At 37.4% G+C, this 24,376-nt stretch overlaps 1 protein-coding gene across 3 annotated transcripts in view; it reads left to right on the top strand.

Moving 5' to 3' along the window:
- PLCB4 (phospholipase C beta 4) overlaps positions 1-22,778 on the top strand; it is a 405,706-nt gene extending 382,928 nt beyond the window's left edge. For 2 of the 3 annotated variants that reach the window (XM_090286056.1, XM_090286057.1), the window contains exons 32-39: positions 6,555-6,670; positions 8,143-8,218; positions 9,923-10,098; positions 13,473-13,574; positions 15,687-15,744; positions 16,119-16,205; positions 19,109-19,145; positions 21,252-22,778. In XM_090286056.1, coding sequence (XP_090142182.1) covers positions 6,555-6,670; positions 8,143-8,218; positions 9,923-10,098; positions 13,473-13,574; positions 15,687-15,744; positions 16,119-16,205; positions 19,109-19,145; positions 21,252-21,340 — 741 coding nt within the window. In that variant the 3' untranslated portion in view covers positions 21,341-22,778. The remainder of the gene's footprint in view (positions 1-6,554; positions 6,671-8,142; positions 8,219-9,922; positions 10,099-13,472; positions 13,575-15,686; positions 15,745-16,118; positions 16,206-19,108; positions 19,146-21,251) is intronic. The other variant, XM_090286058.1, reaches the window with a different exon arrangement.
- The last annotated feature ends 1,598 nt before the right edge of the window (positions 22,779-24,376 follow it).

Below are 24,376 nucleotides of genomic sequence, written 5' to 3'. Positions count from 1 at the left end.
GGTCCCCATTCAGGGCATATGCAAGAGGCAACTAATTGAAGTTTCCACATCCCATCTCTAAATTCTGTCATATTGAGGTTTAGGGTTTCAACATATGGATTTGAGGGGAGGCATAAGCATTCAGTCTGTAAGAGTTGAAAAATTATTTTTCTTGGAGATAATTTAGAGGTGCTGTCAGTAGCTCTTTCTCTCCACCTCAGATGCCATTATACTTCTTTCCTTCTATTTTCTTCATGCTGTTGGCAGGGAAATATTTGTATTATTTAATAATCAGTAAGTCCCAGATGGATGAAAGAATCCCAGATGGAAGAAAGAAAATAGCCTTGAGCTTCTGGGAGTCCCCCACTATAATAAAATCAAAACCTGAAAGAAGATTTTAAGTCCCTAAATCCCACCTGAATGGATATTTTAAAATAGTTTAGTGTGTGTTTTTTGGAGGAAGCCTTTAAAATTCCTTAGGTCAAGTAACAGAACTAAATTGCCACAGTAAAATATGGATAGCTTGCCTGTTACTTTTTAGGACACTTTCAGAAGTATTTCTGAGCAGGGGAACACATTTCATGACTTGTTTTTCATTTCTCCATATACTGCAGAAGTTCAAGTTACACGTATGTGATTATAAGATTATGAACGAATTCTTTCTCCCACATTAAAAACATAGGGGGCCCACTCTTATTCAGCTTGCTTTGGCAGTGTAATTTATGAACTCTTAAGTCTATAATTTTTTATAGAAAACTACTACTGTCGACAATGGTAACATCTACAATACTCAGTGCCACTTCTGTGTTTCACATTTTACATATATTCCCAAGTCCTCATATTATCCCTGAAGTGTAAATACTATTTGCATTTTAGACATGAATAAAATGAAATTCAGAGAGGTGAGTCCTTTGCCCAGAGTAACAGAACTAGTTAATGCTGTTATAACTAAAGTGCTTTTCATCTATTTTAACTGTCCAAGGCCTTGCAAGTAATTAGTTTCAAATAATTGGACCTTCCTGACTATAGTTTTCTGTAATTTCTGAGTCCATAATATTTTCTTAACATTTTCACTATCTCATCTGAACCAGCTTCTAAGATGAAAGATATATATGAATGTTGGCTTAAAACAACAACCATTAATTTAGCTCTCAATTTCTGGGGTCAGCAATTTGGCCTGGGTTCAGCTGGATGATTCTGGGTTCACTCATGCATCTGCTGTTACTGCCAGTTTGGCTGGTGATAGGCAAATGTGGGATGGAGGCTGACTGGCTTAGGAAGGCCTCTGCTGAGCCCCTTCCTCACTGCTTTATGTCCTCTCTTATCTTCCAGCAGGGTAGTTAGTCCAGGCTTATTCACAAGACAGGGATCCCAACAGACCAAGCAGAAGCATACAGGATTTCTTGAGGCCTCATCTCAGGACAGGCATACCACGATGTCCACCTCACCCTCTTGGCTAAAAGCAGGTCATAAGGTTGGCCTAGATTCAAGGAGGAGGGCACTACCTCTTGAGAGGAAGAGCCACAAAGTCACATTTCAAAGGAAGATGGAAGCAGAGGAGGAAATAATTGTGGCCCTTTTTGCAGTCTACCAACCATTTTATTGATAAGATCATTTACTCTTAATATACACACGGCTTGAATGAATCACCTAGCTTTTAAATGGTAGACACAGGATTTGAATCAAAATTCTTTCTAACTTTGGAACTCAAGCTCATAACCACTATACTTGGTTACCTCTGAGTTTTCCCCACATTAGTTTTTCTCCCTCCATACCTTCTTGATGGTCTTAGTAAAAGGTTTTTAAGAGCAATCATGAGTTTTTTCAGGGCACAAATACCTTGACTTTCTTTCGAGCTGGTTTTTCAACATAGAATCTTTAGAGCAAAGCTTGAGGCTTCATAAAAATGCATATGCTTGTGCCCATTGGAGACTTGCTCATGATCTCCAAGAAGAAGTCTAGGAAAACATTTTAAACAAGCTCCACTCCTGTGCACACTTAAATTTCAAAATCTGTTTCTCTTGGGATATTATTTAGCACTCTTTACTGTCCCTTCGCCCCTGAATGGAAACCCCACTAATTACCTGAAAGGTGCAGACCAAACCTTCCTAAAAAGCAGGTTTTGCCCTGTTGTCAAGCAATAGTGATAATGAATTCCCCCAGCCTTCCCATAGCACAGTATCTACAAACTTTTTATAACAGTTTGAAGCCACCTAAGGGGGAGCTAAAATTTGCTACCCAAAAGCCTTGGGTTATAAAACAACCTACTAGAAAGGGAAAATGGCCTGGGCTGCACCCTCGCACCTCTACCACCCATGGCTCAACCATGACACTTGGTAGCTAAGAGCAGAGTCCATATTCAGTGACTGTAGGCACTCAGCTCTTACTCATTAGCCTGGGTAAATAATTTCACTTCTCAGACTTAAGGGAAGCAGAGAATCCATGAACTAAATCCCAGTGGTTTAAAAAAATAAATGTGTGGTCCAAGAGAGAGCTTTTTTCCAAACTTGAAGAGTAGCTACAGGATAGAGATGAAATAGTGGTGTGGATATAAGAATCTGCTGTTTGCAAAAGAGCACCATAGAAGTAGGTGTGTGATCTGCTGTTAGGGTAGTGAGAAGGAAAAAAATGGGCAAAGGCCATTGAGCCCCAAATGAGATCAAGATGTTAGTTGACATACGGCTTGACTCTGTGAATGTAGCTGGCAATCAGACTTCTACTTGGCTCTCACTTTCTAGAATGACCTGTTCAACTTGAAATGAAAACAAGAGGAAAGGTTGTCAAGGGTCCATTATAGAGACACAGAGTAAACAGGACTAATCAACAGTGAGCCCACCCTAGCTCTGGACTCCTTTCATTAAGAGATAGGCATGCTTTTCAATTGTCCAATGTGGTCCTATTCTTAGAGCGAAAAAATTTAAAACTCAAAGTTGGATATATATTCCCAGGTTAGAAGGAGAATTGCAACTGAAATGCCTGTAAGGACCAAGCAAGAAGTCAGTGAAGAAAGTTGTCCAAAGGGCAAGTCACACTCAGCTCTCACATTGGTGCCTTGAGAGCCTATGGGCCAACTTCATTCTCTAAAGCAGAATAATGAAATTTGACATCTTTTATGAATTTCCTAATCTTTCAGTATTGGCCACTCAGTCTTTTCTTGAAATGCCATGTAGATTAATTTTTAAAAAGAAAAAGAAAGAAAAAATTACATCTGTACACTGGATTCATCCCTAGGGCCACCAGTTTGCACCAAGACTGCTGTTAAACTCATCAATTGTAATTCATGGCAAAAACTCAATAAGAGACCCACCACTCTGCCACCTGCAGAGGCAGTTTACTGAGACTCTCAGAGCTACACGCTGAGCAAAAGTGATTGAGTCAGATTTTTCAGCATCATCTGAGGTGCGATAACTCATACCCATAGTCACATCAATCACAAGGATGCATTGCAGAAGTTTTTCCCAAAAGAAGCTGAATTTACTCTTAATTTCTATAAGAAACGCATTCAGATTCAGCTCTAAATTATACATTTAATCCCACAAAATGGCCCAATTAAGACTGACTTTTAAGTCAACACATTTAATTTTAGTACTCTTGATCTGAATGAATGAAAAAATGTGTATCTCTTCTATAACATCTTATGATTTAATTAAGGGCCGAAAGAATCAAGTCAACAGACTTTTTTTGTTGTTGTTGTTTAGTTAAACTGGGCTTGAGATTATTTCCTGGCTCTTCCCTTTTACACACCAGGAAACCAAGGCTTGACCCCTGCCACATGATGATCCCTGTTCTCTTGCAAAAGGAGAAGTGGTGTATGAGAACTGGATTGTCCCAAAACACTTCAGTAATCATCGCCTATTACACAGGGATAGAGTTTGAAGCACATAGAGAAACACAGAGATTATTTAATTTGTATTACCTGCAATCATTAAAATTCAATATGCTTCTAATTTTTCAAATTATTTCTGCATACACTGAGTGACTTTACAACTCATAACCAACCCATGAATTATGTTGAGCAAATAGATCTTGTGCAGTTTTCTAATTTTAAAAAAAACGAGGCCTGGAAAAATTTATATATGTTTTTACAAGGCCATTTGGCAAATTATTAACTGATCTGGGACCACAGTCCAAGTGCTCCTCCTACTTTACCATGCTAATTTTTTTTCATGCAACAAATATTTATTGGGCTTCTATTTGTACCAAGTTTTGTGCCCCAAACATAGAAGACTTGCTCTTGTAGAGTGCATATAATAGACTTGAATCCGTCATGAACACCTTTTATGGTACAAGCAGCTCCTTTCCTTGTATCTAATTGGTTTAATAGGTTCACCAAAATATTCCCTTAAGAAATAGTCTGTGCCACCTTACACTCAAGACTCAAAGCCCCTCCTTTCCCTGTGCTGCACTATAATATTTAAAGAAACAGCCTTCATCCTTCTTTCAATTATATTTGAAAGAGACACAGGAGTGTGTCACCTCTAATGTTTTAAGCTAGACTTTCATAGAATCCCTCACTTATTTGTCCAGAAAAATTAATGCATGTGATAGGCAGGCAGAATTACTTCTGAATCTTTGAAGACAGACTAAGTAAGGCATTTTAACAGGGTTTGTTTGTTTGTTTGTTTGTTTGTTCCCCATGACAATGCAAGAGTAGTTAAGTCCATTCAACAAAGGATACGTAAAGTGTAAATCTATTCCCCAGGGCTGTAGATTAAACTTGGAAGAAAGATTTATTGATTTAATTATTCTGGTTGCTATCTCTTATCCCAAGTAACTCTCTGAATATCATCATGGATATTAAATACTATAAATAAGATTCTATGTAACTGTATTTTGAATATGGTATAATAGGCATTTCATATATGGCTTATAGTATATTTACTTTTAATCCAAACAATGCTATGAAGTACGTATCCTGATCCCAATTACAAAGATGAACAGACTGAGAGATTAAGTGACTTGATCCAGGTTTTCAGACTGAAGAACTCAAGTTCTTCACCCAATGCCATGTTGCAGAAACCCTGACTAAAATGTATGTATAGCACAGCAGTGCACACACATTGGTAATATGGCCAGATTTATTTGCTATTCCAACAACAAATTAAAGAAGACATTATTACATGTAATTCTTTGACACACACACCCCCCAATATGCAGCAAGATGACATCCCCTTGGACCACCCACATTATCCCCATTGTCAATTCCTGTTCTGAGAACCTTCCCCCATCCAGTACCATGCACTTCATAACTTCTCCCAAAGGCATTCATCCACCAGATGAGAAAACTGGGACCTTATGCACCAATACATTTCTAAATAATGTATGTGTAAATAAATTGTAGATCAAGTCTTGTGCTAATTTACTAACAATGCTGGGGAATTAAGGAAATTTGGTCAAGTTGAAAAGTCCCTTCTGCATTTGTATTGCATGAAATCTTTTAAAGACGTTCATGAGTTAGGTTTGCTTAAAGTTGAGCCTACCTTAGGAAGAAAATAATTATTTTTTAATTAAGTCACTCACTTTAAAAAAAAATAAGCAAAAGAAATATGACTGTGAGCATGATTATAAAACCTGAACAACTTCTATTCATTTCAGTCTCAAACATCATTTCATTTCTCTAAATTTCTTGAGTAAGACTAGGATATAACATCAAGTATTATTTAGAGTTGGATATTACTGATTGTACTGATTTCCTCTATGTCTGGGCAGCTGAGCAGCTAAGGAAACTTGATTTCAAATAAGTCATTGGCTGTGGAAAAATTATCAGGAGGAAAGAATGTTTACAGAAAAAAAAAAAACTTATTTTCAAAGCATTGCAACCCCAATTTCAGTGACTGAATGAAGCAGATGAGAAATAGTTTAAATATCTATAAGGCTGAAGGCCAGATCTCCTGAACACTCTGCCATTCTCATGAATGCTAGTGAAAATACCAAGTAAGCAGATTCTAAATCACCTGGTGTTTAGAAGCCATATTGCATGATGACTAGTTATAGTTAGCATATAAAGGAGAAGGATGGCAGCTGAAATAGTCAATAATATTATAATAACTTTATGTGGTGGCACATGGTTACTAAACTTATTGTGGTGATCATTTCATAAAGTATGTAAATGTTAATTCACTATATTGTACACTGGAAACTAATATAATATTGTATTAACTATAATAATAATTTTTTAAAAAAGAAATATGGCATCTGAACTTGGGTATGTGATGACCACTGTGGGGAAGGAGCAATAGACTATCTCATACAGCAGAACAGAGACAAATGGGTGGAAATTCTATGGAAACATACATGTGCAGAAGAAAGGATTTGGGGATGATTCATGCTGCGCAGTCATGGGCAGAGCTTCTTCTGAGGTGGACGTGTTTGTTAGGCTGAGGTTAGAGACTTAACAAGAGAGTCATAGATTGGATGGGACATTGGAAGTTCTTCCAGTTCCCAGACTCAGTCACTCCTTAATTTCAAACCCATACTCTGGGAAAGCTGGTGAAAATTATGCTAGCCACACATAGGGTACAGTGTATCAGCCATGTTAAGAGTCCAGCTTGTAACTGCAAATTCTTCTTGTTCAGGAGCACAGTACCATGCAAAAGCTACACTGCACGCAAGTGGACAAAATTGTGGCTCAGTATGACAAAGAGAAGTCGACTCATGAAAAAATCCTAGAGAAGGCAATGAAGAAGAAAGGGTAATACTATTTATTTCCTTCTGAAAGTCTTTTGCCTCTTTATATTTTATCTTTTTTTTCCCCCCGTAGTTTGGCTGCCTGTTAAAGCCAAGGAAGAACTTAGTTCTAACTCTGTTTCATCATTAAAAATTATCCCTGGAAAATAAGAGACTCATTCAGCTAAAAGAAATGATTAAAGTAGAAAAGAGGAGCTTTATTCAAGTTCTGTAGCTGTTTGTTAATGACAGAATAACTATGTCTCTCATGCATTTTCCATTCAGGTATCTTGAAGGTGAACGGGGGTGGGGGGGCAGGGGGGGAGAAAGGACAAGCTAAAGCTGAGAAAATTTGGAATTACAAACATAATTTTGCATAGGGAGAAGATAAATAATAAGGTTGATGCATTAAAAATGCAATTTTTCATACATGTCCTTTGACTAGCCCCTTTCCTTCTTTCCATCCTTATCCTGCCCCCCGACATGGGTCACAGGGCGGGGGATTGTCTTTGGGAGCAGGGATGGTGGGCGGAGGTGAGTAAAGGGGGGAAATTGGGACAGCTCTAATAGAACAACAATAAAATATTTTTAAATGCAATTTTTGATTTTTAATACTTCAAGAATTCTTAGCTTGTGCCACTGAAAAGGCTGTTGAATAAAACCAACCATTGAATTTACTGTGAAAATTTTTGTATCTAGAATTAAGCCCGGAGAATGTTTCTCTAAAGCTGCAAGCTCAGTGAATAACAGACCAGAGGGGACACACACTCAGTACCAGCCACTGAGAAGTAAAGATAGGATGAGATACCTAGCATTTTTCAGAGACCCTCTCGATGAATAACACAGTGAAGCATTCTGACTTAGACTACAACAGATCAGAGCATATTGCTAACGGCAGAAACTCAGAACCTGTTCTGGTTTCAGCAATGATATGGATATTGCAAAAGGAAAAATATAATAATCACAGAAATAAGCAGTAATGGTTGCTGGGCAATTTCCTGGTACATATTTTCTAATCACAACAGAATAAAAAAGCACAAATTACCTCATGATGCCAAAGAAATGCTATTTTCTCCCTTACTGGCATGTGTCAAAAACAAAAATCTGGCTTTACAACCAAAATGGAATAATTAAGAATTCACTTCAAGCCTGAGGACCTATTTTCCAGTTTTTATCCCAAATAATCTTTTATTGAATAAATGAAACATAGCTTGAAGAAAAGCAGGAACCAAAATGGAAACTCTGACAACAGACCCTTAACAATGAAATAATTGTTAGTCTGAAGTCTCTCTTTGTGTGGTGGTTGAATTGAGTAATCACTATACAGAATTTTGTTAGGTATGCATCTATTACTCGAAAAATTGATGTTGCCCAATGAGCCATGGCATCCCATGTCTGATGAACAAATTGTCCTCATCAGAAAGCTTTGTAGCAAAGGCCCATGGGAATGGGAAGATATCTAACGTCTGGCATGCATTTGCGATTTTCCATTTTCAGGGGAAGTAATTGTCTTGAAATGAAAAAAGAAACAGAAATTAAAATTCAGACACTGACATCAGATCACAAATCTAAGGTAAGAAAATGTCTATTTTTATAGCAGCAACTTGTAGAAGATACTTTGTAATTTTTTTGACAGTGCCTAGTATGAGTCACAAATAACATTAGCCTGGGCTAGTCTGGGAAGTGAAAGGGTCTAGACCCCAGACTTACTGGCTTAGAGAAAAGCCATTTCATAGAACCTCTTTTCCTTCATCTGTAAAAATATGGTAACAATGTTTTCTATCTCAGAGACATCAAGTGAAATAATAAATGAATACACTGAATGGGAATACTCTATAAAATACAGAATATGCTTCCCTGTAGTAGTAGCATTAAACATATGACAGAAAACCACCCAACTAGGGGATTAAATAACTCTTTAGTACTCCATCCTACCTTTGCTGTGGAAGTTTGTGATAAGAAAAAAAAAAAAAAATCAAGAGTTGATATTCTAGGTGATAAGCCTAATTACTTATATTTCCTCAAAGGCACAAGAAAATAGCAATTTAGGAGACCTAACTTAAGTTTGTGGATATTTGGAGAAGTGAATGCTAAATTCTAGTCAAGAACAAATAACTCCTCCAATGATGATGGTCATAAAAGAAAAGAACCTTTAAAGAAAGCTCCCAACTGTAGCTCTTGGTCAAACTAGCCAGCCTCTATATGTCTAGATGCAGTTTTGTCATCAACCCAGTGACTGTGCTGTATATGTGGGCTGGCTACACCGGTCAAGCTGAACTTCTCCTTGGAGCTATGTGTTTTGTGTTTGTTCTGCCATGAAATCTATGGAAGCAGTAAGCCATAGTCTTTGAGAGTTGTTCCCCATTCTCTCTTTCTCTTAAATTTTTAGATGATTTACATAAATAGGAAAGTATTACAGAAACCTTGGCCACTATCAGTTAGATTTTGCTGCATAATAAGTCATGCCAAAATGTAGTGGCTTAAGACTACCGTTTATTAGCTCCCAATTCAGTAGGTCAGAGATGTGGTCTGTACTCAACTGGGTGGTTTTTCTAGTGATTTCAGCTGGGCTTGCTCGTGTGTCTACAGTGAGCTGGATTGGTGGCCTTGCTCAGATATCTGCTGGTTAGCTGGCTTCTGGTTGCTTTTTCCTGCATGAACTCTCAGCTTCCAGCAGGCTGCCACAGGCTCAGTCACAGGGCAGCCTCGGAGTTCCAGATTGAGCAAAAGGGCAAGTGCTTTCCAAACCTCTGCATGCATCACATTTGCTGCTCACTCATGACAAAAGCAAGTCATGAGGTCAGCCAGCTGCAAGGAGGTGGAGCAATAGACTGTAGTTCTGAATGAGAGGAGCTGTAAAAACACATTGCAGAGCATTGATACAGCATCTGTAGGGCTGACACAGTAAGCCATAATCCAAGAGTGAGAGAACCCATCTCTCTATTTAGACCTGTGGCCTGGTGGAAGTGGAACTGGAAAAGCAAGAGGTGATGAAGAACATTCTGATAGAATTGGTAGAGTTCAGGCAATGTTAGGCAGTGACATAACAGGTCATCATTAAATATTTAAAACCAAAGTGATTTATTAAAAAAAAAAAAAAAAGCCATGACTTCCTGATTCCCATTGATTAGTGCATAGTTTTTGCAGGTCCTAGGTGTCCACTGATTCAACAAGTAAATCGGTGGGAGGGCTCTAAAATGCATGAGTAGTACTGTGCTTCCTGCTGTGACCTGAAGTATGAGAATTGCAGGTGGCACCACCCCCTTTCCTTGCACAGGTCAAGGAGATTGTGGCACAGCACACAAAAGAGTGGTCAGAGATGATCAACACGCACAGCGCTGAGGAGCAGGAAATCCGGGACCTGCACCTGAGCCAGCAGTGCGAGCTGCTGAGAAAGCTCCTGATCAACGCCCACGAGCAGCAAACCCAGCAGCTGAAGCTGTCCCATGACAGGTAGGAGAGTTAGCATCTCCAGAAGCAGCTCCTAATTTTAAAAAACAGTAATGTTGCATGTGTGAGTTAAGGTAGTAAGTGAAGTCAACTTAACATGTAATATTGAACTTTCCATATGTATCATCTCTCTCATATGATTGATGTGAGCAAGAAGAGCTACAAAAAATGCCTCTGCCATCCAAAGGCTTACATGTGCTGTCAAGATATTAACACTCACATGGAAAACTAAGTCAAATTACAAGTATGATACATAATAAAAAAAGTGTCATAGGACAAAGAGCATCCAGCCCAAAAGAGCACTGCTGTCTCCAGAGTGGCCTTTGAAAAATGATCTGGAGTCTCTCAGGAATAAAAGAAACAGGAGATAAAGACAAACCAGTGACGTTCCCAGAGTAATTGGTTATGACCACTCCGTGGCTAAAAGTGGAGAGACCCTTCTTTGCATTATTAGGACTTCTGTGGGTTTCAGAAAGATAGTCTTGATCAGGAAACACCAAAGAAGGACCAGTTTATTTTGGTATCTCCGTGCCTCAGAAGATTTGATATTATGTGTAAACTATCTGCAAATGATGAGCTAGACCTCTGCCCCCACAAATACACACCAAGAACATCTATGTCAGTTACTTCTATAGATTATGGCTTTATTGCAGCTTGCTTCCCCCTCGGTGCCCACTCTATGCTGCTGTTAGGGTCTACTGATACACACAAAAGAGTAGAAAATAGAAGCATTATACAAATAAATCACACAAGAAACTTTTAAAATACTAAATTATCAGATTACATTCCCAAATTGCCCACCTTATTTTGGGGATAGATACAGCCACAAGAGCATGAAGTGTTTTTTGCAAAGTTTCCAATTCTCATCCGAGACCACTAAATAAGGGCCTATGGGTTAATGTTCTATGCCATACCCATTTTACAGTACCAGTTGACCTTTAGACAACATGGATTTGAACTACATGGGTCCACTTATACATGGATTTTTTTCAATAAACATGTACAGTATTGTAAATATATTTTCTCTTCCTTATGATTTTCTCAACATATTTTTCTTTAGCTTTATTGTAAGAATACAGTATCTAACACATACAACATGCAAAATAAGTGTTCATTGACTATTTATGTTATGAGTAAGACTTTCAGTCAATAGTAGGCTATTAGTAGTGAAGTTTTGGGAAGTCAAAAGTTATATGTAGATTGTCCAGGGTGTCGGCACCCTTAATTCCTGTGTCATTCAGAGGTCAACTATATTGTTTTGTTGCATGGGATTAGAAGTTGTCTTTTCTTTTTTCCCTTTCTGGTCATTAGTCTGCCTTGAGTCATTGCTGCAATATCAGGTTTCAGGTGCCTACTCTTATTCAAAGACACTTCATGGAATAAGACACTCTTTCTAATCTTTGTATTTGAATAAAGAATTTTGTAGTTGACTAAAAAAGATTTGTACCCCACAATGCTAGGTGTCATTCAAAAGAAAAAACAAAATAAACTAATTTTTCCATTACTTAGGAAGTCATTTGAAGAAACTATACCTAATTACTAATTTTCCTTAAAAATAAATTGATGGTAGGGGCATTTTTCAAAGCAACAGCAGCATTTAAGATTATTCTCAAGTACCCTGTGTTTGTGTTTCCTTTTCACCACTGCAGCTCTCATTCTTGGTTCATCAGTCTTGCCTTATTAAACTTACCAGCAGCAGTTGGTTATTGATAAGTGTTGAAGGAATGAATAAAGAAATGGTCAGTTGCTGTGGCTGGGGGCTCACTTGGTTGGCGCATCATCCTGTACACCAAAAATTTGAGGGCTCATCCCTGTTGGGCGTGTGAGGCAACTGATTGATGTTTTTCTTTCTTTCTTTCTCCTGTCCTCTCTCTCTAAAATCAATAAACATATGCCTAGGTGAGGGTTAAAAAAAAAGAGAGAGAGGGAAAATTTAAAAGCTGTTAAAAAAAAAGTAATGGTGAATTTACTAACAAGATACGGAAAAATTTGAGAGCCATTTTCTGTGGCCCAGGAGTTTGTACACATAACCCTGCCTCTGTGGCCCTAGGGTCACTAACTGAAGACCCTGTTAGAGAGTGTCCATCCCCCTTTTTTCTTTTTTATAAACAGTTAAACTTATTGTGGTAACATTGGTTTATAACATTATATAGATTATAATTCAACATCTCTATACTCTAGTGCATGCTCCCAATGAAATCTGGTTTCCCTCAGTTACCATATCTTTGACCTCTTAAACCAATTTGCCCTCCACACACCCCATTCCCTCTGGTAACCACCATTCTGTTGTTTAAATATATGAGGGGTTTTTGTTGTCATTGTTGTTATTTTCTTTGTTACTTTTTGTTTTATAATCCACATATGAGGAAATCATATGGTTTTTGTCCCTTTCTTTCTGACTTCTTTCACTTAGCATGATACTTTCAAGATCCATCCATGTTGTTGCTAATGGAAATATTTCATTTTTTTATGGTTAATTAGTTTTTCAATTTGTGTATAACTATATATGGGTATGTCTACCACAGCATCTTCATTCATTCATCCCTTAACAGTCACTTGGGTTGTTTTCCATCCTTTTGATGAACACACACTGTTCAGGTACTTTGGCTTCCTGGTGACTAGTTTTCAGGGAGTGCTTCAAGGAGATGTCTATAGGTTCCAGGAAAAAAAAAAACCTTTGTTAATAATATTCACTTTCATATTATAGGTTGTATGCCTTTAATGTATACAAAGGTAACCTGAAGATATGAGTCTTGTCATGGGTACGCGAGCATTTGCACACACAGTAATCGGCCGCCTGCAGACATCTTTTTTTCCTACTTCTTGTGCTTATTTGAAACCATTTAGTTCCCTTCATTCCCACAGGCTGTCAGCAAACAGGAAGGTCACTAATGAGTGTGAGAACATTCTCTCTCACTCTTCAGGCTATCTGATCCCTCAAAAGGTGGGGCAAAGCTGGACAATTCTTGTGTTTTATAGACAAATGTATTGTCTCTTCTTCCCAGTTCATCACTGCCACCTCCTCACTACGTGACCCACTGAACTCAGGGAGAAGCATGCTCATGAACTGAGGCTCCCTCCCCACTTTTCACCAGATGTAAAGTAACTCAATTAGTTTTACAGCGAAAACAAAAGTGAACTTTTAGTCCTGTTGTTACATTTGCAATATTTTTGCTTGTTTTTTTCATTTTTCTGCTATAATTAAAGTCCTATAACATAAAGCTTACCATTTTAACCATTTTTAAGTGTGTCGCATTAAGTTATTCACACCACCATTCACCCCCAGAACTTTTTCCTCTTCTCCAAATGAAACTCTGTACCCATTAAACACTAACACCCATTCCCCCTCTCCCTGTTCGCTTATTTTTAATACATAGGGAAAGCAAGGAAATGAGAGCACACCAGGCTAAGATTTCTATGGAAAATAGCAAAGCTATCAGCCAAGATAAATCTATCAAGAACAAAGCAGAACGGGAAAGGTAAGTGAGAATGCTCTCTGTGAGAATATACCATTGCCTTGAAGATGCAGGCTTAGCATTTATGTGTGTATACACGCATACTCACATTTGAGATAAAACCCTCATGAGTTTTGGCTAAGACTTCTGCTATTATAACTGTTATGAAGATTTATTATTACTGCAGAACAGCTGTCTTCTGATTGTTTACTACCACCAGTAAAATATTGAATTTACATTCAATATATGTATGCTCCTTTACGAACAAACTTGGAAGCAGGAGTGGGCCCGGGAATGGGACTGAGCAAGGATGTGGTCTCAGCTGGACTTCCTCTTCAGCCAGATCCCCAGCTCTGGAGTATACATAGTATACATTGCACCATGGATGTGTCTCTTAGAGCCTAGGGTCTCTGTCCTTTGTACTTCTGTGTTAGGACATCAATACAGTATGCTTCACTTTGTTTTGCTTCACAGATGTTTCATGCTTTAAAAATTGAAGGCAAGACCCTCCACCAAAAAAGATTACCACTCACTTTATTATGATATGCGCTTTATTGCTGTGGTCTAAAATCAAGGCCACAACACGGTAGTAGTGTACCTGTGGTCATGCTACCCAAGAGAGAAAATTAATAGCATTGGCATCCCAGTTCCTAAAGCATCTTAGATTCTGAGTTATTGGTAACCTAATTAGCAAAGTTTTTTATTTAATTTTCTAATTCTGACTTAATATACTTATTTATTATAACTATGTCTAGGTGGTTCTAAAACACCTGCAAATGGCTGGTCTTTTTAGAAAGCAATTTTTCTGTGCCAAATGGTTATCTTTGATATGTCTTTCTTAGCTCTCTGATTATAAGTTTTTAATTTTCATTTTTAATAGTGCTATAAAACTGATACATCAAAAAACTAAGAATTAAAATTAAAAATTTATAATCAAGGAGCTAATAAAGACATACAGAAGCTGAAAAGCACTTTTATTCTTGGGTCAATAAAGATATTTCAACAGAAATCACACAGTATTTATAACTGAATGACAATGCAAGCACAGTTTATTATTGTGTAGGAAGTAGCTAAAGTGCACAGCAGAAGAAACAATGACCAACCTGAAGCAACCTACAGAATGGGGAAAAATATTTATAAATCATATATCAGGTAAGGTGTTATTTTACAAAAAATATAAGGAACTCATACAACTCAATAGCAAAAAAGTAAATAAATAATTCAATTAAAAAATGGACAGAGGACCTAAAGAGACATGTTTTTCCAAAGAAGGCATACACAGGTAGCCAACAGGTACATGAAAATGTGCTCAGCACCACTCGTCATCAGGAAGATGCAAATCAAAACCAGTGAGATGTCACCTCACATCTGTTAGAATGGCTATCATTAATAAGTCAACAAACAAGTATTGATGAACACGTGGAGAAAAGGGAAATCTGTGCCCTGTTGGTGGGAATGTCAATTGTATAATACATCCAGCCACTACAGAAAACAGTATGGAGGGTCCTCAAAAAAATTAAAAATAGCCCTGGCCAATGTGGCTAAATTGGTTGGAGCATCATCCTATAACCAAAAGGTTGCAGGTTCCATTCTCAGTCAGGGCACATACCTAGGTTGTAGGTTTCGGCCCCAGTCCACACACATACAATCCCCAGTCTGGGCTAAGTGATAAGGTATAGAAAGAAACCCAAATATATTACTGTTTAGGTAAATTTGGAAAACACAAAACAGTTTACATCGGCACAGCAGCATCACCTTGCAGCTTGTTAGAAATGGTCCATAACATATTCAGAAGAGTCGCCATGTCTGTAAAGAGAGAAAGGAGCAAAATGGAATCAGGAAGAAGTACAAAGCAAGCTTTCATTATATCTGGAACACTATTTTCTTTAAAAATATGAAACAAACATGGCAAAACGTTAATATTGACTAATCTGAGTAATGGGTACACAGTTCTTTTTGTTCTTGTTTTTAATTTTTCTCTGTTTATATTGTGTTTCAAAATTCCACAATAAAAATTAGGAAAAGAAAGTGATGATTCTACCCAGTTAATTAAATGGAATATAACTCTTTTTTATTTACATTATGTTAATTTCATTCAATGTCATACCAACCATTATTTGTACCTATTACTTTTAGGCGAGTCAGGGAGTTAAACAGCAGCAACACTAAAAAGTTTCTGGAAGAAAGAAAGAGAGTAAGTATTTTTTCTTAAAAAATTATAACCAATAACTGATGCTTAAATATCAGACTTCTAGTTAATTTGCTTAATTTGATTTTTATGTGCATTAAACATTCTAGCTTCTCTGTACCCTGAAAGCTAAAACAATTATTTCCTAAAGGTAATTATTTGGAACCATTTTATATAAAAAATGCTTAAGTACAATATTATTTTTTAATAGATCAGCAGGGAAGATTTTCCTACTATGAATTATGGGTTGTAACTTTGCCACTTTTAAGACTATTTGTTTTAAATTCATATCTCACTTAAATTTAAAATTTACTGGTCATTTCTCATTCATAAGTTTTAAGATTACAATGCAAGGTTTATCAGAATTTTTCTTTTTGCAGCTCGCAATGAAACAGTCCAAAGAAATGGATCAGTTGAAAAAAGTGCAGCTTGAACACCTAGAATTCCTAGAGAAGCAGAATGAGCAGGTATTTCACCTAAAAAGTGTAAAAAGCCATAGGCAGCCAGCTAGAAAAATTTGGCACCTCTTGCTGTATTTCCCCGTCTCATCCAACAAGAGCAGAAAGTGTCCTTTTTTGAAGTGGGATAGGGCTGTGGCTGTTGGGAAGGGAGGGGGTGAATCAAAAGTCATCATTGGAATAGATTATGGGGATTCTAAGAATGGCATTGCTGAGAGGGGAAAAAAACAGAGGTTACAAATTACTTCTCTATTTTTACTTAGAATTTTACAATGTGCAATCTAGAGGTGGGTGATATTATGTTTAAAAGCAAATGAGAGAAACTACCTATTGTCAACCTCAACCCAAAAATGAAGTTATAAACCTTGTTAAGGCGTACAAGTGGGATCAAAAAGCATGAGCTGCCATAACTCTGCAAACCAGTTGACGTGAGTGAGTGCCATACTCCTGGTGGTGTTTTCCAGCAAGGGAAAACACTGAATGGAGAAGTTCACACAAATCAAATGTTATCCAAAATCCAGTTGTTTGTTAGGGCATCAGGCACATACCAACAGAAAGGTAAATGTATGTTTACTTTCAGCACTGCACAGATGGGCTCCATCCCAATGGGCTACAGCCCGTCAGCCATCTACAGTCTCATTGCAATTTGAGGGAAATAACCTTTAGCTTATATGGCAAAACAATAGCAATTTAAACTTCAGTCTGTCTAATTTCATACTTTACTGTTTAGGTATAGCTGGTTTGGAAGTTATTATTTCTAGATAATTTACTTCTGTCTAGAAACCATAAAGAAGTTTTGATGAAATTACTTTCACTACCTTGCTCTTTCCTGTTTCCTCCCACCTTTTAAGTAATCCCTTTTAAGGTGTATTTTTTCAGCATAAATGGCCCTCATTGAAGAAAATTTAAATAGGAATTATGTTAACAAGCACCTTTGATAAAATAAAACAATACCATTAAATTTTTTTTTTTTTTTTGTAGTGCAATTAGGTAACAAATCCATCTTCTGGTTTCAGAGTCTTTACTTTTGGGGGACAGAAGGTTTATTCATGGAAATACTTCTTAGTTATGTTTCACATTACTTTTTTAGCTAAATGCTTCTATTCATGAACAGTCCAGAGATCCTCATGAGAGACAATAAATGTTTATTGTCCCATGGGTCCAAGTCATTTGACCAACTCATAGATAAATCATGTTCTGGTACAAATTACCTAGTTTAAGTTTTTTCTCTTAAAGTACTCCTCAGAAAGTGTTCCTTGGGGAGAAAAGGGAATATGCGTAAGGGTAAAGCCACCATCTCCAAAGCATTAGAACCCACTTTAGAGATTCAGGGCTGGGTGGGGATAAGGATGCTGTAGAAGAAGACACATTGAAGGTAAGGCACAGTATGTTTCAGTTGACTAACTTAAGAAACTACTTAGAGACCATTGTGTTGCTTAGCAACAAGTTTGACTAAAGAATGTAAATGTGTTAAAAAATAACCCATCACTACAATAGTGCTGTTTTTCAGAGCTAGGTAATACAGTTACCTAGGGTTTTTAGTTTAGCTAAAGTACATAATAAAAAATACAAACACTTTGAGCTTTTATCCAATTCCAACCACACCAGAGTTCTGGCATTAAAATACTGAATTAGGAGTAGCTATAGTGATTGGATCATATTGAGAGCATAGTGGCTTTTTATTCCAAAAATTTATATAGTGGTTTTAATATATCATAAGTAATGTCTACCACCCACGACTGATACTTTGAGTCACAGAAGCTTAGGAAAGCACAGAAGAGGAGAAGTCTTAAGGTGTGATGGAGATTTAATTAAATTCAATGAAAAGAAATTCAAGATATATTGATGCTCCTAACAGATGTGGAATTTGGACTTGAATTTCTGTGTTCAGCTTTACTTTACAAATATGACCTAGTCCATAACAAATTCAAGCAGATCTTTCCAGTACATATATTTGACCCTCAATTCAGTTACTGAGTGTGCTACAACACTGTCATAGGAACAGTGCAAAAGGTATAAGCACGGAGTCCATTTTTTTCCCTCATAAGACAAGGTCTGGAACAATGTAGGAGAGCTCCCTTTGTAATCAAGTGAATACTTTATTGGCAGAAAACAATTTTCTATTTCCAGACAACCCCAAACATTTATAATATTCTCCCAAACCATTGTTAAACCCTAAAACCTTTCTGTTTCTAAGCCAAAGATAAATTCATTTTGGCATTTTCCCATAATATCTCCCTTTCAGGTTTCTTAATGCTTTTCTGTGACCCTGCTCTTATAAATTCTCCCAGTCCCCCAAAGCAAAGCATGGAGTGGGTCTACTTAATTAGCTTGACCAGTGTTGAGGGTACTAACAGAAACAACTCCTATTTTAATATATTTTGGTCCTGATTCTAGATCCTAACTCATGTGTCCTTTTTAAGCCACCTAAAGGCCTTGGCTACTTGGTCACCAATTATTCATTAAAAGCTCCATAGTTCTGTTCAAGTTTTCCCATAGACCTCCCAGCCCCACAGCATCTCATCTCCATCTTAACATGTACCATTTCAAACGTTAACAGCTCCATTACTCTCACAGCTCAAGTTTTAAGAATTGGTTTTGGTCATGAATCTTATCATTCAATACAGAGAAGTGAGAGATCTTACTGAAGGGAGGATTCCCCACTCACTGCCGCAGAAGAGAGGCGCAGACCGGGTTAACATGCATTGGTTGTTTGTTTTGTTCTTTTTTTCTGTTGAGATCAACTTGGGGAAAGTTTGTCACTGATAGTTGTATACATGTTTTATTCTTAGCTTTTTGCTTTTCTGTATATGGTTTTTGCATTCATTTCTCAAATTCACTTCAGTACTCATTTATTTTCTTTGTTTTATATGTATGACTCAATTTTGACATTACTATTTTTGTACAAACAGCTTTTGAAATCCTGTCATGCAGTGTCCCAAACTCAAGGTAGGACTGAAACTATGATAAGCAAGACGTTGCTTTCCTTCTCAACCATGTCATAAACGAATTACTATCTCAAGGATTTGGATATAAAAGCTTGATTACTTCATGCTTGGGTTTCTGATGTAATATTCAAACTGAAATGTCCAAAATCTTTAGATAATTATTTCTGATGGAGTTCTAGCAGCATTTCCAGTTGCAAACCTGGGAAATTCAAGTCAGGTTAATGAAGACATACCAAGGCATCAAGAACAGTGATGAACCATTGTCATTTGGTCCGACCATAGCTAAGCCCGGGTCACAGTCAACTCTTTCACAAACACTAACATGACTGCAGTTAACTTTTAAGGCACCCTACTAAAAGTTCATTGGTGGTTTTTAATCACAGAGAGTTTATGGTCTGCGTGCAGGAACATTATATAATATAATGTCATTCTATAATGACTCTTGTCATGCTTTCTGCTAGATCCAGCCTGCCGAAGACCTTAATCACCCCTCATAAGTAAGGTGACCATATAATTTATTGTTTGAGAATAAAAGGGGGTGCTTTTTATAATTGCCAGGACTATAGGCACAAACTGGAATTGCCCCTGGCAAATGGTAATAAATGGTCACCCTGCTCAGATGAGACCTTTCCTCATGGAATAATCTTTTAGTGTTATATGGTTCTTCCTTCTCAACTGTGTTCAATTTGTCTTTAAATGCTGAAGAGTGAGAAGCATAGGGAATCCTTTACTAATATTTACTAAACATAAAATATATTTAATTTTTAGTACTGATAATGTTTCACTGTCATTTTTTATGAATACCATTTGTCATAGTTTCATGTTTGTATATTTTTCTTTATTTTTTTCATTTCTCTATTAGAGTATTATTATATTTCAGGCATAAAAATATCTGGGTAGAGGAAACTTGTCAATCCCAAATGTAAGCAGAAAGATATAATTCTTTGGTGTTACTATATCCATCCTTACCAAAATGAAATTTAAATCCACAATCTAAAAATAAGTAAGAAAATCACTGTATGGTCCATGGGTTAAGCTAATTTTGTAACAGGACTTCATTTGGGATGTTTACATGTTCATAGTATGATCTCTAGAGTTAGCCAAACACTCCTACTGACTTTCCATTTAGTTGAAGTATCTAGAACTTCAGATCCCCCTCTGAGTTATATCTTTACATATCTGTGATTCCATTCTTAAAAGTCTTTTATTTCAAAGTGGTGTGTCACTACAAGAGGAAAGGGGTGCTTTATTCCTCCAAATAATACAGGCATTGGGTTGGGCAAAAGTACCCAGATGGAAAATAAAAGTTGAAATGAACAATTGTTTTTCCCTGTACTGTCAAGCAATTATTTGTCACCAGAACCTGGCCCCCCACTCCCTTCTTTCTACCTCCTAACCAGCTGATTGTCTTAGTAGCAGACTTAATTCATGAAGTTGAACTCACTATGGCCTATTTTCTGGGGTATCTGGTAAAAAATTAATTACCCCAGATAAATTAGAGCTGTAGGGATAGTTTTTGGCCAGTAGAACTTCAGGGACCCTATGTATTCCCGGGACATTCTATTTGCAGGATACTCCAGCCAAACCAGCGTGATATTCTCCCACCTGAATTTCTCCATTAGTTAAATTCCAAGGGAGTGACTGTTAATTAAACTTCAGGCTATTTTGTGAATAAATTGTGCATACACAATACTTATTCTAGAAGTGATCAAATAATCTACATACAGTCAAGGCAACATGTCAATCTGAAGAAACTAAATCAAACATTGTGACAGGACATAGTCTAAATATCAAGTGACTGGCTCAGCCTCTTTTCAAATGGTTTTTGTGGCACTGTGTAGACCATTTTTCTCAAATTTTAATGTACTTAAAAATTTCCTGGGGCTCATATTAAGATGCAGATTCTGACTCAGTAGGTCTGGGGTAGAATCCATGATTCTGCCTTCCTCACAAGATCTCGGGTGTAGGTGATTCTGCTGGACATGGACCACTCCTTGAGTAGCAAGGACATAGTGACAAATCAGATTTATAGGACAAGACAGACCAGGGACATGACATGCTTCAAGAGAGGATTTCATCATGTAAGGCCATGTTTCTGATGTTACAGGCGAAGGAGATGCAGCAGATGGTGAAATTGGAAGCCGAGATGGACCGCAGACCAGCAACAGTAGTATGAAACTCCAGAACACAAACTGAAGCAGCAAAACCACACAGCATCAAAAGCTCACTCCCAAACTTCTGAACACAGAGTCCATGGAAGAAAGTCGTTGTCTTTTGTGTTTGTCTCTTTTATGTATAGACAAGATGTTACCCAAAACCACAGATTTACATACTTTTATTACACATATAGAATTTTCTTGGCCAACCAAAAGTAACTACAAATCCACAAAAATTACCATTCCAGTAAGGCAGAGTTTAATAATCAATAATACAACTTAAACATGTTTGCTATAAAATACCATCACAAGTAAATGAGCTTGGTGTTAACAACTCTGCTTCGTGATGCATTAGGACATGTTTGAGCTGCAGCAAAAATAGTGCATTAGCAATTTTAAAAGTGCATGCACTAGTAAAAAAACACTCTGTCAACAAAAATTTCATCAGCGGAGGTGGTGATTGGCTAGACAAATAATTTTGCTGAATTTTTTACATCTAAGTTACCTCATTAGTAAGTGCCATGTCTCTACCATGCCATAAGAAGCTAATTTCCTGTAAAAGTTGTGGAAATTATTAGAACAATAGGAAAATAGAACAGTGTACCTGTGCCAAAACTCATCAGTGCTCAAAGGAGAACTCTGTTAGGCACATTTAAGAAAGTTTACATCTGACATTGCTTTCTAGGAATTGTTTCAGCCGATTCCAGATATTACAATTCACTATTACACCTTCAAGATTGTGAAGTGGTATTGGCAAATGTTTGTAAATGTGACCATGTATAAAGTATTTATACTCCTAATTCGCACTGTTATAGAGCAAAATCATCTAAGTATTGCCACATGACAAGATTAGTAAACAGGAATACTAGAACTATGTTTGCATGATACAGAAGCACCAATTAAGACTAATCCATACAGACACAGTTAACCTAATGCCAAATCACTACTGGTTAAATAAATGTATGGCACAGAATATAATTTGACTATCAAGACTTTTAGCATAACAAAAAAGTCTATATATATGTGTATATGAACTATGTGGGCATTCTTGATACTTCAACTTCTAGTTTCAGAAAAAGTACATAACTAATTTAATTTTACACAAAAATATTTATGCAGATTTTCAGAATTTCATATCAGGAAATAACCTTTTTATGTCTGTTAAACTATGAAAACAATTTGCTACAGTGTTAATCTGCATGGTCTGTAAGCCTGCGGTAGTGGTGTTGCCGACGGCGCATGAAAACGTATTCCGCTGGGAATGGAGCGGGCCGCCAAAGCTAAGAGGAGCGCATGGAAAGCCGGTAGTCTAGACCCAATCAGATTACTGATTCTAGGACACAAAACACCAACTGAGTTGTTGTATATGATTGTACAAATTGATTCTGTGTGTTCCTCTGAACAAAGCAGAGAAAATTCTGTTACCATCAATAATGGAATAAAACTTCCAACTTCTCTAATAAAAAGTTAAAACACTTCACACCTGTCAGAGTACTTGCTCCCAGAGATGTGCTCCAGTAAACTTTGTTACCTTTTCATAAATGATAGGGATCATTACTTCACTGCTTTAAAAGGATCATTACTTCACTGCTTCATGCCCCAAAACATTTTCCCGGCAGATGGCACAAAATAGGTTGATCTGATTAACTCCTAAACGTAAAGTACTTGTTTTTCTTTTTATCGTATTTACAACTTGAATTGGGTCCTGGGAAATTTTTCTGGCTCCAACTGTCCTTATCTGTAAGACAATAGAGTTAGACTACATATCTTTCAGCACTAGCATCTCATGAAAAATTATGGTTGTTAAATTAGCACCACATTTGGATTGCCAGTCTTCAAAGATTCACAAAGGCTCCTTCTCATCAAATTCAATGGCTTCTTCCCAGAGCTCTGGTGAACTCACCATTCTGTGTAGCACCTGGCTGAATCCATCACTTGCCTCCTCTTTTCTCTGCTTCTGAAAGTTACTCCTTGTTTTCCCATTTTTCTGATTATTTCTTCTCTGGCTTTTCACCCTTCTGCACTACCATAAATATTTCTATTTCAATGTTATACCCAGAGCCAATTATTTCTTTAGCTCAGGTTACTTTTAGTATTTAGACACCTTACCTCTCCCAAAATATGCCAATGTAATAAGATTAAAATGTACAACAAAAAGATGCTTTATTTTTCATTACAAGTTTATATGGTACTCAAATCCTGCATTCTCACTTATTAAGAGGGAAAAAAATGTTGCCAATTAAAAGTAACTCGGTCTCTTAAAAAGCAAGCTTAAAAAACATTTTATTTCAGAGGCATATTCAATTACTTCAAAGTCAAATCCCCTGTTAGAGTTCCCTCCCCTTTTAGGTCTTTCTGTTTTGTTCTGGGGAAAGCATCTGGGTGTAAGAGGAAGCTCCTGTGTCCTCCCGGCCGGTGGGGGGAGAGGTATCTGGTGGCCTCCCTGTTGGATGGTTCTAAGTGCCCTGTACTGTGGCCCTGCAATGTGGGCCCTTCCATCCCATTGTCTTAAGGTCTCTGCTCAGCCAAGTGTTCACCCTGGGCTCAATTTATTCCAGCATCCCTCTGGGATATGCAGGATCTTCTGGATCTTTGTGGGCCATAAGGGAAACAGGTAGTAGCTCAGGTCCAATTTTAAGTACAGTCGTACCTCGGTACTCTCAGCTTCAGAACACATCAAACTCTCTACTCATTGCATTTTGATGAGAAAAAATATATATTTCAGCACTCTGAACTTGCTCACCACTTGCTGCCCCTCTCGCTATGAAACAGAGGTTGACTCATCAGTCTCACAGTAATTCTGAGCAGTTTGGTACTTGTCAATTTTGGCGCTAGTTCCAGAGCAAATAATGACGAGTACCGAGGTACCACTGTACTTCCTTTGGTGATTTGTCAGCTACCAGCACCATGTTCCAAAGCCATGGAGGTTTCTCCAGGAGGCTTGAAATTTTCTAGAGCTATGCCCCAAGGCTGCTGTGTGCAGGGCCCAAACCCATCTGGGCTTCTACTACACCTTGCATCTCCAGCCAGCCCCCAGGCCTTCTTGTCCCAATTTTGGAGTCAGGGTACTTAAGTC

This window comes from Furipterus horrens, unplaced genomic scaffold (genome assembly GCF_987537825.1).
Source record: "Furipterus horrens unplaced genomic scaffold, mFurHor1.1.pri manual_scaffold_8, whole genome shotgun sequence".
Lineage (NCBI taxonomy): Eukaryota > Metazoa > Chordata > Mammalia > Chiroptera > Furipteridae > Furipterus > Furipterus horrens.
The sequence above is the reverse complement of the archived record's forward strand: the minus strand, read 5'-3'. Positions and strand labels throughout refer to the sequence as shown.